Below are 14,543 nucleotides of genomic sequence, written 5' to 3'. Positions count from 1 at the left end.
GGTGAAACCAAAGGGTGACTGTGAATTTATTACATTTCTTCAGCATCATTTTTACTTTTTAATGAAGACTCTCAAAGCTATTCATCATGGCAAGATTTCTACAATTACTGATCAAAATCTGTCCCAAGGCAGACTGACTAATCATACAGTTAGTAACAAAGAATTGTAATGAGTTTCAGCCAAAGGAATTTCATGAGAATAAAAAAAGCATAGCTTCTTTTCCTATAAAGTACAGATTTTTTTTATTTTTCATGATACCACCTTCAAATACCTTTTCATGAATTATATAAAGCTTGCAGCATTCTTTGTATGCCCTTCAGTGATAAGGTTTCAAACAAAGTCTCAGTCCCTGAGGGGAAGGAAGGAAATTTTCATTCACTATTCAGAGCAGGACAAAGGACCAGGCATTATGATATATGATAGATTTGTATTAATAAATAATATAGACATGTTTCTTATACTTGGCTCTTTTCCATCTATTGAATTAATAATGTTTCTTGTTTGTTTCTTAGGATAAATTATGCTATTTCTGAATGTTTCATGATATAAACAAGGGAAAGCTTGCCTAGACTGCCTTTTTTTCTTTCTTTTTTTATTTTTCCAGTCATGGGCTTGAGCTCAGGGTCTGAGCTCTGTCCTTGGACTTTCTCAAGGTTAGAGCTCTACCACTTGAGCCTCAGCACCATTTCTGGCTTTTTTTTCTATGTATGTGGTACCGAGGAATCGAACCCGGGTCCTCATGCATTCTAGGCAAGCACTCTACCACTAGGCCAAACTCCCTGCCGCCTTTTTTCATTTTTAAGGGACTGGATGAATCTTTTAGGGAGGTGGCTTTTAGGATTTGAAAGATTTGCGGGAGAGATCACTGACCAGAAACAAGCGAATATAGCATTATATAAGAAAACAAAAGAAGGAAGTTGTATATAGTGTCACTCCTTGCAGACCAGTGTGTAGAGAGACATGACACGTAGTCATTTAATGGCATGAGATAACTTATAAAGTACTTTGGCAAAATTAGTTACAGGTGAGTGTAGAGTATAGACTGCACTGGGTGGTAGCAGTCAAAGGTGGCAGCCATGAGTACTGCCAATCTCTTGAAACAGTTCATTTGGCCAATTTCATTTTGTAAAGCTATCTAAATTCTTCAGACTAAGTTATAAATGCAGTGTTGCTAACACTGTAAATTACTACATTGTAAAGTATAACTAAGAAATATTCCATAGCCATCGAAAATGTCAAAAAAGAATGATGTACAAAACTGCTCACTGATTCAAAAATTTTAAAGCTTATTATATAGTTTGGAAGGCAAAAATGTTCTAAAAGTACATGTGCAACTTTAATGTATTTAACTATACTATATAAAAGAGAAAAATGTCTGGGAATTTGGCCTAGTGGTAGAGTGCTTTCCTAGCAGGCACGAAGACCCAGGTTCAATTCCATGTACCACATACATAGAAAAAAGCCAGGAGTGGTGCTAAGGCTCAAGTGGTAGAGCTCTAGCCTTGAGAAAATCCAAGGACACTGCTCAGGCCCTGAGCTTAAGACTGAGACTGTCAAAAAAAAAAAGAGAAAAAAGTCATTGTCATAATTGATTATATATTTTACATGTTATATTAATATATGCAATTATCTGCAAATATAAAAATATACTAAAGTACGAACATGTCATATATGTGTGATTATTTAATTGGAACTAATTTATTTTACCATGAGCATATATCACTTTTATCATTTTAATTTTAGAATTAAGCTTTGTAAATAAAAATACCATAGGGCATGATTGAGATAAGATATGTTGGTTTCAAATCTGTTGTTTGCTAAATTTACTTTTTGAGTTACACTTTCATTTTCAGTGAAGAGAGGTTCACAAAAGCATCTCTGTATGGTTTGCTATTAAAAACTTTTAATACTATGTGAAACAATTTTACTTTAAATAACTTATCATACACTTAAAAGATTTGCAAGTCCCCTAAATTAGATATCCTAAAGAACAATGGCCCAGTGATATAGAAACAAAACAATAAAACTTTTAAGGAAACCATTAAAATTACTGGGCAAACTGATGGAAATACATATGTGTATAAATACGAGTATATTTTCTTAAATATTATTTTAACATCAAAATTGTTAAACATTAAGTTATTAAAAATAATATTTATGTCATTTTTATCATATATATTAATACCATCCATTTTAATCAACTTTTATATTCTACAAAAATATCTTGTCACAACTGACAATGTGCTTTTGTCCTAGAGTTAAATCTACTAAAAATTATGCTCTGGAATATAGAGAATGGAACTCTAAAAGATTAAAACAGTAAGGTACAAAGTTGAGTGGTAAACTGGGTGTACAAAAATGAAAATGAAGGCTTTCCTAACTAACTTTCCAAAAAAACAATAGAGCTGAATCTTATGCAGGCTAGGTTAGGTGATAAATTAACTCCTTTTCTTTCTTAAGTTTATACAGGTTTTGTAGTAAAATTTATCCTTGCCTTAAAGGTAATACTAAAAGGAAATACAGTTTTCTCCACCAACGACGAATAGAAAATTGCAGTTCAGATGAAAATTCCCCCATGCACCCTCTTACATAAATCCAGGTTTATAAATTTTATTTTTTAGTTGGGTGTTCTATATAAATGATAATCTTAGTTAAATTTAGTAAATATTTATTTATTTAAAAACATATGCATTCATGTCTTTTTTTTTTTTTTTTTTTTTTTTGGTGCATTGTGGTACTTGAACTCTGGGGCCTGGAAACTGTCCCTGAGCTCTTCATCTCAAGGCTACCTCTCTACCCCTTGAGCCATAGCGCCACTTCTGGTTTTCTGAACTCATTTGAGATAAGAGTCTCACAGACTTTAGTGACCTTGATCCTCAGATCTCAACTTCCTCAGTAGCTGAGATTACAGGCGTAAGCCACCCCACCGGGGACCTTCATGACTTTTAATTGCAGTATTTATTATGTTGAGCCACTGTGCCTGCGAGAACACAGATTTTGGCAGTCATAGTCCTCACCCTTAGGTTGATTTCTGTCTTTGCTTGTTAACACGAACAAGAGGAGTCACTTAAAGAATGGTCAGGCAATGGAGTAATACCGACAGTAAATAAGAAACAAAATGAGAAACTGAGGTTTAGGTGTATTTTGGAAGGGACCATCAAAACAAGTTGTGGAGGCATGTGTATATATGTTCATAAAATGTTATTTCTTTCTATGCTATAAGGCAGAAATTCATAGAAAACATGGAGTTTGGTGATTGTTTGAATGGTGGAAGGGGGAAAAGAGAAACATGAGTACATTCTCTAGGTATCAAATATATCACCTGCCATGTAACAATGGCTTTCCTCTACAGAGAAAATAATTACAATATGTATCAACTGTACAAATGGGGTCTCATGAAGTCATCATTAATCTCTCTGTGGGGTTGCAATCGTCCTAGTTTGTCCTGGGAACAGCCTGGATTATGATCTTCCTATTTACACTTGCCATGTGGCTGAGTTGACAGGTGCTATGCCATTGTGCCCAGCTTTTTTCCCCCATATATTTTTTTATTGTAATCAATAGAAGGGTTACATTATATTCACCAGATAGAAGGTGCATTACTTCACAAACATTGATACCCTTTCTCATGATTTGGTCTGCATTTCCCTTCCCCTCCCCCGCCCCTCATCTTGTTTTCCTCCCTTCCCTATCCTACTTCAAATAACCAAATATGTATATATACAATGTATCAGATAACCAATGTAACAATATGAGATAACCAAGGGACAGCAAAAGAGATGAGAGATAATATAGTACATTAAGGACAACAATCACTCATTATATGTGTGCCCAACTTTTATTGGTTATAAGAGAATCTAATGAACTTTCTGACCTGACTAACCTCTACTCTTGATCCTCTTGCTCTCAGACTAATGAGTTTCATTGTTTTATGTATGTATATGATATGCTTTGGTGATAAAAAATGAATGCTTTTAATATACAAGTAAATACTGCCTTTGCAAGGGAATGTGCTAGAGTTGTACAAGAGTTGATCTCTTGGATCTTGTACCTTCTCTGACTCTGAGCTTAGATGTCATTGCTTATCTCCCAACAAGGGTTCCAACAGTCAGACTCTCATCAACTGGTAAATCATTATCTGCCCAGTGAAATCATGACTTAATCAGGCTTTAGTTCATCCTATTTTATGAAAGCTTACTCATCATCCATGCTGAGTTCCTCACTTCTTAGAGTGATGAACACAGGGACAAAGGAAAAATCCAGCTGGCTAAGGCCAGAGCCTGAGAGCTGGAACTTGCAGTGAATAATGATCTGCATATTAACTGAAAGACTTCAAGGGAAAAGTTATGATCATGCAGTTGTGGCTAAAAGGAAGAGAGCTCCATGCTCGATGACACAGATGAGATTTTGTCAAATCCTCATTCAGGTAAGTCTCTCATCTGAGGAAAATTCTAGCCAGTGATAGGGATTAGGGCAGGGGTAGAGATATATTCAGGAATGTTGAGGTGAGGGGCCAAGGGAAGACAGGACCTAGCAAAGATGGTGTGATTAGGAGAGATGTTTGTTCTCAGTTGGAGAACTGGTATTGTAATGTGAGATGGCATTTTCATCACACATATCCATTAGCTCATTCCTGCAGAGAAAGTGCCTTACATTATGATTACAAAAGGCTTGAAATAACACTCCATTTAGTTATCACTATGATCATTATATCACTGTTATGATAGAGAAGATTGGGCATAAGTACACTCAGCATTGTGCACATATTTCTCATTTTTACCTTTACATCTACCTTCACCTAAGGAGTGCAAGGAAGGCAGTAGCAAAAGAGTAATTTTAGGAGATGAGCAGAAATATATCGGTGCCAATTTTATAGCATCCAAACAAATTCAGTTTGCTTAGCTACCTGAAAATTTGGCATCTAGTCAACTCATGAGTGCTCAGTACTTGTTTGCAAGCTGCCGAATCCAATATATGGATATGAGCACTGCTGTGATTTATTATTCCTATTACTCCTTCTATAGTTTCCCATCTCTGGTTTCTCTCCAATACAAGGAATACTAAGAGTCTTGCTGTAGAAACAGTTTGTGCTCTTGGTCTGGTTTGTTTAAGGCTACAAAGAGATCATAGTATAGGTGCTCCTTTCAGAAGATGGAGTATGCTTAGAGTTGAAGATGATAAAGTTATGACCTTAAGCCTTGTTCCTTCAACATGTAGAGATACCACTTTTAAAAACTAAAATTGGAGTCTGAGTGCATTTTATGCCTAATGGTAAGCATGATTCATATACTATGGAAATGTAGTGCACTCTACATGAAAATGAAGTGTACTCTACATTTAATGGAAAGTATTTCCATATTTAAGCAAATTCTCCAGATTTGTATGTTAGAAATGTTTTTATGGTGTATACTCCATAATAGCTTATATATGTTTGTCCAAACATAGTCTTTATTCTAAATCACTGGATGGGTCCAATCTATTGACAAAGCTTATGAGTCAGGATCCTAAACTCTCAAGCTAAAACTGGACTTCTCACCCCTCAGACCATTCCTCAACCCTGGATCTGTGTAGGCTATGACTAAAGAGTTCATGCTAACAAATTCAAACTTTGTTGATTCCCTTGTTGCATACTGAAAACTCATATATGCCACCTACTAAAAATAAACAAGAAATAATTTTGTCTATGTGAAGTATTTCATGCAAGCAAGGTAGACTTTTCAAACACATCAGAATGTGATGCATGCTATAGTAGATAAATGCAACATATCATAGAAACAAGAAAAATGACTTCCATTAATGAGCAAGAAGCATATACTGTTTTATATTTGATATGACATGTGAGGTAGAAATAAAAGAAGTCATTGCCATAAAAAGAGAAAGATACTCTTGAGAGAAAAGAAAAAATAAACTTATATGTTCAGAGAGGATGAGAAATTCTAGTGATTGGAAAATGTTATACAAAAGGAGAAGTAGAGAGGTTGAGAAATTCCAGTGATTAGAAAAATGTTATACAGTAGCAGAAGTCTAGGATTTTGAGAAGAGTTTTATATATTACAGCAAGGAATCTCTACGAGTCTGTAGATAATGAAAAAGACTGAAAAATTCTAAGGATTTATAATTGTATCTTAGTGATATAAGCAGACAGCTGAACCATGAAAGTATAAGAATTTAATGTCTTAAAAGGAGTACTCTTTAGCCCGGCGTGGTGGCTCACTCCTATAATCCTGGCTACTCAGGAGGCTGAGATCTGGGGATCAAGGTTCAAAGCCAGCCTGGCACAAAAGGACCTGAGACTCTTATTTCCAATTAACTACTAGAAAATGAGAAATGAGGCTTGGTTCAAGGGGAGGGCAGAAGCCTTGAGCTGAAGAGCTCAAGGACAGAGCCCAGGCCCCAAAAGAAAGGAGTACCTTTAAAAAGAGACAATAATACTGGGTCTTAAGATTTCTTTCAATTTCATCAAAACAATATTGGTTATTTTGAACCAATAGACAAGGTAAAATAATCAGGTTTGATTTTAAACTTTAAGAGAATTAATAGCACCAGAGACACATACAATCAAAGATTCTAGTTATCTTGTTAGATGCAATGTTATAAATAGCTCAAATCTGTATTTTCCTAATGGAACTTTTCATTCAAGAGGAGAATTTTGAAATGCATTTTTTCTGTGACAGGCACATGGCCTATGGAATTTCCCATGCATACATCACCAGAGTGACCTATCTCAATACCTGTTCTTCATTAGCTCTGAAAGTTCTTTTTCCATCTTCAGGGACATGGCAAAAAAGAAAAGAAACAAAAGGAGAGGCCAAGGAGATTGACTAGCTATTTATAGAATAACCTTGAGTTAGAGAACATTAGCTCTTCAGAAAGAGGTAACTAAAGCTTCTAGTGTGTGCTAAACAGAAATAGCGGTAGTGTGAAATATAAAGCAACAACTCCAAATCAAAAAAATAACTTCAAATTCTAAGAGTGTCAGGAATAAATGCAAAATTAATGAGGCAGTAACATGAAATGATTTCTTAGTGTCCTCCATTCTTTTCCTTCATTCTTCTTTTGGGATGTTATACCTTGAAACTCTTTTCTTAGACAAATTCTTTTAAAGACCTACCAATGTAATTAGTACAAATTTGACATCATTTCTACATCCCCAATTTAAGTTGTGCATCTCTGGTAAATACTTTTGGAAGGATGAAATTTGATAAATATTATTATAGAGGCTTTAATCTATTTCAGTTATTTTTAAAATTCTACTCCTGTGGACTAAAAATCCCACCTGCTTTAAGTAGTGGAAGTGTGGGAGATATTTTGTTCTTTTTATTGTTGTTGTTGTTCAGAAGCAATTTCATGCAACTCCAGTTGCTTTGCAAGGGTTTGATTATGCAACCCTGCCCAGAAAATCCCCAGCCCCCATCTGTTCATTATAATGTTTTCTTTCCATTGTATTCAGAAGATGCCAAGACAGCCTCCTGGTGGGTTACCTTGGCAACCTCTTGTGTCATGTTTTAGAATGTCCCAAGGCTGCAGTTTTATTTCAATTTGCATGCACTCAGTCAGCTAACTGTAAATTAAGAATACTTATTGTAGAATCAACCTTTTCTTTTGTGCAGAAGAATAAAACCAGATAGTTAAAATTACCATTCAGTATAACCCACATATTTAGTATTGCATGTAGCAAAACTTTAGTTACTCTTATGTAAAGTCATAGTATTTTTTTCTTGTGGTACTTACAGGCTGAATCTGTAATGCCACATAATAAAACACACAGTCTATGATACACATAATAGAATACTCAGGGTGACTGAGTATTTATCTCCTCTTTGAAAAACCTGTCACTTTATAATCTCTTGATGACAGCTGTACAAAGCCCCCCTCTTTTTTTTACTAGAATTTCTGCCATATAAATCATTGTTATATGTCAGTGACTCTGATTATTTCATTGCAATCAAGCTACACATTTCAAATAGTATTGAGTCAAATACTGAAAGTATTTCATCTTAATATTTCATCAAATTTAGTGATATATTTTAAGTTAGCAACATCAAGCAACATAATTCTTTTTGCATATGCTTACAATATTTTGATACATAGTCTTCTGGAAAAGGGCTTACAATTTGTATTAACCTTCAATGACAAACTTTTCTTGTTTTGTTTAGAGCAAGGAATACAAGAAGCCTGAAATGTGATCAAACCTGTATAGAACTGAACTGAAAAGAAATCCTTCTTGTGATCCAACGTGTATTAATTATCAAAGTGAGAGTGATGGATCATTGTTTTCTCTTCAAGAAGAAAGAAACAAAAGCCATATAGTAAGTGATTGTTGTCCTTAATGTACTACGTTATCTCTCATCTCTTTTGCTGTCCCTTGGCTATTTCATATTGTTACAGTATTTCACCTTGTTATCTGATATATTTTATATATGCGTATTTGTTTATTTGAAATAGGATAGGGAAGGGGGAAAACAAGATGAGGGGTGGCGGTGGGGGAGGGATATGGGAACCAAGACATGAGAAAGGGTATCAATGTATGTGAAGCAATGCACCTTCTATCTGGTGAACATAATGTAACCCTTCTATTAATTACAATTAAAAATATATGGAAAAAAGAAAGTTAACATCACATTTGTTTCAAAGTGGAAGATATCTCTATAGATGCTATGTGTTTTATGAATGCCAAAACATTTTGAGGAAAATAATGTTATGCTACAGATTAATGACTTCATTTTTGGCTCAGATTCACTGTTACCTTAAAACCAATAACTTTCAATTTCTTTTTCTTTTACCAGTTGTGGCGTAAACTCAAGGCCTGAACACTGTCCTTGGTTTTTCTCAAGGCTAGAGGTCTACCACTTGAGCCACAGAACCACTCCCAGCTTTTTTTCTGTGTATGGTGTACTGAGGAATTGAACCCAGGTCTTTGTGAATGCTAAGAAAGCACTCTACCACTAGGCCAAACTCCCAGGCCCATAACTTTCAATTCTTAAGAAACAGTCTCTAAATAGTTTTGAAGGAGTAATTTTGAGCATATCCCTCTGTCATTCCTTAAGGGCCCTAGGTGACTACTTCAGTATGTACAGAGTAATTAAGTGGCTGGCTACTTCTTCCTTCCTTTATAATGTTACCTTTTAGACTGGGCTCACTTTACTATGTCACATTATAGTTTAGAATTTTAGGGCAACGGTTGGGAATTTTCTACTTTCCAAAGTCCACCTCATAGTGAGTATATTGCTTTAAATCCTGTCAATGCACTGGAATTTTCTGGGCAGTATTTGTAGTCATTCCAAGTCCTCAACCAGACAAATTAGAATCTCTGGTGTTAGAACTCAGGGACTTATTTTAAGTGCATACAGGTGATTTCTCTATGCACCTAGGTTGAAGTTCACCCTTCCAAAAGATATCAAGGCAGTATGGTCAAAGTTTGGGAAAGGCTGTGAGAACTACATGGGACATCATCTGTTCCCATAGAGTCAGCTGGGTGAGATCTCTCTCTCTCTCTCTCTCTCTCTCTCTCTCTCTCTCTCTCTCTCTCTCTCTCTCTTTGTCTCTTTCTCTCTTTTACACACACACACACACACACACACACACAATTATGCAACACACGCACACACAACAAGCACATCAAAATCTGAAATTTCCATTTTTAGCCATATTATTTCAGGTGTTCTAAAGTGAAAAATTACAAAGTCTCAAGTGAGAGACTTCAATAGGTCCATAAGTCCTTCAGTTTTTCTTACTAGAAGAACCCAAGATTTTCAACTACATTTTTTTCTTCTTTACTACAAATACATCTTCCTTGTGTTTATTTATTGATTTATTCTCAACCAGTTGCTAATGTACATATCAGTTTAAAATGCCTTTCAAATTTTCATAATTCCTAAGGACAACAATGATTTTTCATTCACAAAGAAATTATTTCGATTTTGTCTTTACTCCTATTTGCAAGTCTGTCCTGAAGCTTTACAATTTTTAATATTCTTAAGATTATTTGGAGGGCATAATTGATCATGGTTTCTATGTTCACCAGTAGAAGAGCTTCTTCCTTATCTGCTTTTTTAGTTATTATTATTACTGTATGACAGCACAATTAGTCAACAGGCAAGGTACTGAGAAAAGAACAGCAACTTTATTCACAAAGCAGACTTACTAAGAAGGTGGAGGATGCCTGCCAGTTATTATGCCAGTCCTGGGGCTTGAACTTAGGACCTGAGCACTATCCTTGGGCTTTCTCAAGGCTAGAGTTCTACCGCTTGAGCCACAGCACCACTTCCAGCCTTTTCTATGTATGTGGTACCAAGGAATCGAACCTGGGTCTTCGTGCATGCTAGGCAAGCACTCTACCACTAGGCCAATCATGGCCCATCATCTATTTATATTTTTGACATTATATGGTTTTCCTGATGAGTGCTGTCACTTCATATACAGGGCAATTAGACATTGCCTTATACCTGAAGTATATTTCCCATACCTTAGTTAGAAAAAAAATTAGAATACACTGTGTCTGTAAACAAATTTTCAAACATTTCTTTATTGTTTCTTGTTTGTATAATACAGGTCAATAATGCGCACATGATAAACTCAGAAAGCATATCAGGAATAACTGACAATGTCAAAAGTAGGTTTTTTTCCTCTTAAATTCCTGTTAAACTTGGACCATGAACTTCTGGATGGCTTCCATCAGTGGCATTTAAAAGTGAGAAAGGGGATGATGCTATCCAATGTGAAATTTGGCATTGTTTAGTGATACTTTTAGTACATGTAAATAAGGGGATGCAAAAGGTATCTAGTCAGGGATGGTAAAGGATGTCAAGGCTAATAGTGTCCCAGTGCATAGGATGGAGCCTACAACACAGGCCAAAACATCTGTAATAGAGGCTGAGAAGCCCAGACTTAGATTCAGTGGGTGATAAAATCCTGTAGCTTGAGAGGAGCCTATTGGCAAGGGAGGAAGTTCGTAAGAGAAAATCATGAATTTAGCCTCCAGGTTTGTGGTTCTGTGGCATCCACATTACCTTCACCTTTGCAGAGAGACAACCCAAGCAGGATTTAATAAATCAGATATGAAAGTAGTTTCATCAATGGATTTGGGGGATCCTCAAGAAGGCAACAGGGATGGTCACCCAAACTCAGAATGATAGACTCTCCACGGGTGATCAAGAAAGCAGAATGGTGACGCAATGGAAATCTTGTTCTATGTAGCTCTTTTTGTATTTTGTTTGAAGTGGGTGTCAGGAGGGATCAAGTCCCCATGGAGCTCTGGAAAGCGAGTACAGTGTCAACGCTCAGCTTCAGAGCCAGGGCTCTGGGCTTCAGGGTTGGGGTGCAGAGAGAAACTGCTGTTTCTAGGGGAGTCAGGAGTGTCTCTGGGCTATGGAAAACATGGGATGGGAGGAAGGGCTCTCCCTGCTCCCAGCAGGATGGGAGGGAGTGCCAGGAAAGGTACACAGGGAGCACTGGAGCTGGAACCATGGCTGGAACACTAGCTGATCTAATTACAATGGAATGTGAAAGGAGTGTTCTACCAGTCTGTATGTGTGTTACATTTTTACTAATGGATTGCTCCATTTATCAATCAGATAAATTTCTTCCAATTTTCTTCTTGCCAGGCCTGGGGCTTGAACTCAGGGCATGGACACTGTCCTTGAGCTTTCTCAAGGCTCACACTCCACTGATGAGCCACGGCATCCTTTCTGGCTTTTTCTGTGTATGTGGGTATTATTGAGGAATCGAACCCAGGTCTTCCTGGATACTAGGCAAGCACTCTATCTCTAGGCCACCACTTTCAGCCTCTTCGGACTAGTTCACTGGGCATTTAAAAAATTTTAATTTTATTGTCAAGGTGATATAAAGTGCTACAGTTCTACATATATACAGTAATGAATACCTCTCTTGTCAAACATTGTTACCCCCTGGTACTCATTCTTTTGACAAATTTGTTTAGAATTTTGTCTTTGTCCTTATCATCAGAGTGCATTACTGTGAAATTATTCACTTGTGGTGAACCAAAGTGTCTTATTTATTTCATATTTCTTCTCCCATGATAGTCTGCTACTCAGGAATAGTCACTGTCACAATAAAAATGAAGATTTGTGGGAAGGTAAAGTTAAGTTTATCAGGCTGTTGTCTTTGCGTTTGATTGGCTTACTTTCAGTTCTGGCTTTGGTTTCCCTACCACCTAGTGAAGTGGGTTTGGAGCCAGGATTCTTCCGACTTTACGTTGTCTTTTAGTTTCTTCATCTATGGCCAAATGAGTGTCGCACCCTATCATTCCATTTATGATTTCATATACTCTTACTTTTTCTTTTGGGAATATAATTTCTCTACTGTTGCCCTTAGTTTTTTCATTAATAGAATCAAATTGAAAAATCTTCTAATCTCCCATCTTGTCCTCTATCCTTTTCTCTGCATTTAGAATAGTATTCTCACTTTAGTTTTTTGAAAAATATTTGTACTACTATGTTCACTTTGCTCAAAAATTGAAATTCTAGTGAATCCTGTTTATGGAGAAAATAGTTTTAAGAGTTGACTGGGTCTTAACGTGATATTAATTTATAAAACTTACGAAATGAGTGTTCACATCTATGAGATTATGTCAATATTTGTATTACCAAAGTAATGCATTTTGATATAAAATGATGCATAAAAATCATATTTTCCTTAAGAGCTTTTGCAGGTTTCTAGAAGAGCTGGATATTTCACAAACTGCAAACACCTTTAGTTAAATATCACTATTTTCAATCATTCTAAGGCAAAATAACTTTTGCATTAATTCAAATAATGCTTATAACTTAACTAATCTTGGGACAAACAACTTAAAACTAGACAGGTAATCATGCTGTTACTAGAGATACAAGTAAAATATATTCAATAATTCATAGGGGATTTGATTTTGTTTAATATTTAGTGGTGCTATAATCACTGGGAGAATTTGAGAAGAGATTTGAAACATTAAGTAAAAAGTGGATGTTGGTTCACCCATGTCAGTCCCTGAAATCGGTTGTGAAATGCACTATTGAAATAAATTTATTGTTATGTACCTGTATATCTTTGATAGTATACATTAGAATAACTAATTGAGATTGTGGAACTTGAGTGCTTAACTAGGTGATTCAGAACCAAATACATTTCTAAGTATAAGATAGAGTCTGTGACATCTATAAATTAACCTTTAAGCTTTGTAGTTTCCGAACCTTAATAAGCCCAAAACATAACTAAAATTTTTAGAGCTTACTCATAGTCAAGAAACCACAGTTATCTTTGGTTCTTTTACAATAATGTTGCTATTAACTTTCAATCACTATTACAAAGATACACTACATTATTGTTAGCATAAATTATCCAAGCTGTCAACATGATTGTGTCTTTAATCTCACATTAAACTTTTCATGTAGTCACATGTTGCAAGGGTGTTACACTACCAATTTTAATGTACAAAATAAATAAAAATAAGGCCCAGGAGTTTGGCCTAGTGGTAGAGTGCTTGCGTAGCATGCACGAAGACCCAGGTTTGATTCCTCAGTACCACATACATAGAAAAAAGCCAGAACATTTAACAAACCAGTTTATGGATACAATATATCTTGATCAGTGTCTTTTTAAAATTTTATTATTAGAACACTGTATACAGGAGTTACAGTTACATTCATAAGGTAGTGAGTATATTACTTCTTGAACATTATTACCCCTTCCCTTGTTTTTCTCCTACTTTCTCTCCCCCTACCCCTTCCCAAGTTGTAATGTTCATTTCTGACATATTGTTTTGTGAATATTGCTTTTATAGTGGTTGATCCTTTGGCCTTTGTCTAACATGTGTTTACAACATGGTATTTTGATAATATAATAAAGGATGATTAAAAAAAAAAAGAAAAGAAAAAAGCCAGAAGTGATGCTGAGGCTCAAGTGGTAGAGCTCTGGCCTTAAGAATGTCAAAGGACAGTGCTCAGACCCTGAGCTCTCAAACCCAAGACTGGTAAAAAAATGTCATATTTTATGAAAGAATATCATCTTGGGCCAGTCAAGTTGCATGAAAACCTGGGATACAATATCCTAACCACAAGAGTTTGGAATATACCATAAGTTTAAGTTTATTTGTCTTGGAAGGTTTTGGCTTTTGTTTTCATTATTTTATTATCTTTAAATAGAGTACAAAGAGTATCAATTTCAACATATAAATTTAAGTGTATGATGCATCTTGTGCAGTGTCACCCCTAAATCTATCTGCATATTTGTAAAATACAAAAATTAAAATTTTTCTTGGCATCGAGCTCTCCCACTTTGTGCAAGTGGAGGAGACCACAAGCTGTTGTTTTGGGTGACTGAAGTGTAATGGGCATCTTCTTTGGCCTTTGAAACTTCGTATTTTTAGTACATATTTTTGAGAATTCCTTATTTTTGTATCAAACATACAGTAAACACTAGAAATGTCTCAATAATCTCTTGTTAAATAAAATGTTGATGGTTTGGAAAAAATTAAAGTTTCAAAGGTTACTCCAAAGCTAGAATGACTTACTGTATATAAAATACTTAATATTTTTAACACACAGAAA

General features: G+C 35.5%; 1 protein-coding gene and 1 long non-coding RNA gene across 4 annotated transcripts in view; one reads left to right on the top strand and one right to left on the bottom strand.

Moving 5' to 3' along the window:
• LOC150063437 (uncharacterized) overlaps nucleotides 1–14,543 on the bottom strand; it is a 115,494-nt gene that overhangs the window by 16,812 nt on the left and 84,139 nt on the right. The gene's annotated exons all lie outside the window — the stretch shown is intronic.
• The window catches only part of LOC150063440 (uncharacterized), a 134,429-nt gene that overhangs the window by 44,249 nt on the left and 75,637 nt on the right, over nucleotides 1–14,543 (top strand). For 2 of the 3 annotated variants that reach the window (XM_090333174.1, XM_090333175.1), the window contains exon 4: nucleotides 8,157–8,309. In XM_090333174.1, coding sequence (XP_090189300.1) covers nucleotides 8,157–8,211 — 55 coding nt within the window. In that variant the 3' untranslated portion in view covers nucleotides 8,212–8,309. Of the gene's footprint in view, nucleotides 1–8,156; nucleotides 8,310–8,786; nucleotides 8,810–14,543 lie in introns of those variants that run through there. The other variant, XM_090333176.1, reaches the window with a different exon arrangement.

This window comes from Megascapheus bottae, chromosome 5, assembly GCF_031878675.1.
Source record: "Megascapheus bottae isolate mThoBot1 chromosome 5, mThoBot2.hap1, whole genome shotgun sequence".
In the NCBI taxonomy this organism is placed as follows: domain Eukaryota; kingdom Metazoa; phylum Chordata; class Mammalia; order Rodentia; family Geomyidae; genus Megascapheus; species Megascapheus bottae.
The sequence above is the reverse complement of the archived record's forward strand: the minus strand, read 5'-3'. Positions and strand labels throughout refer to the sequence as shown.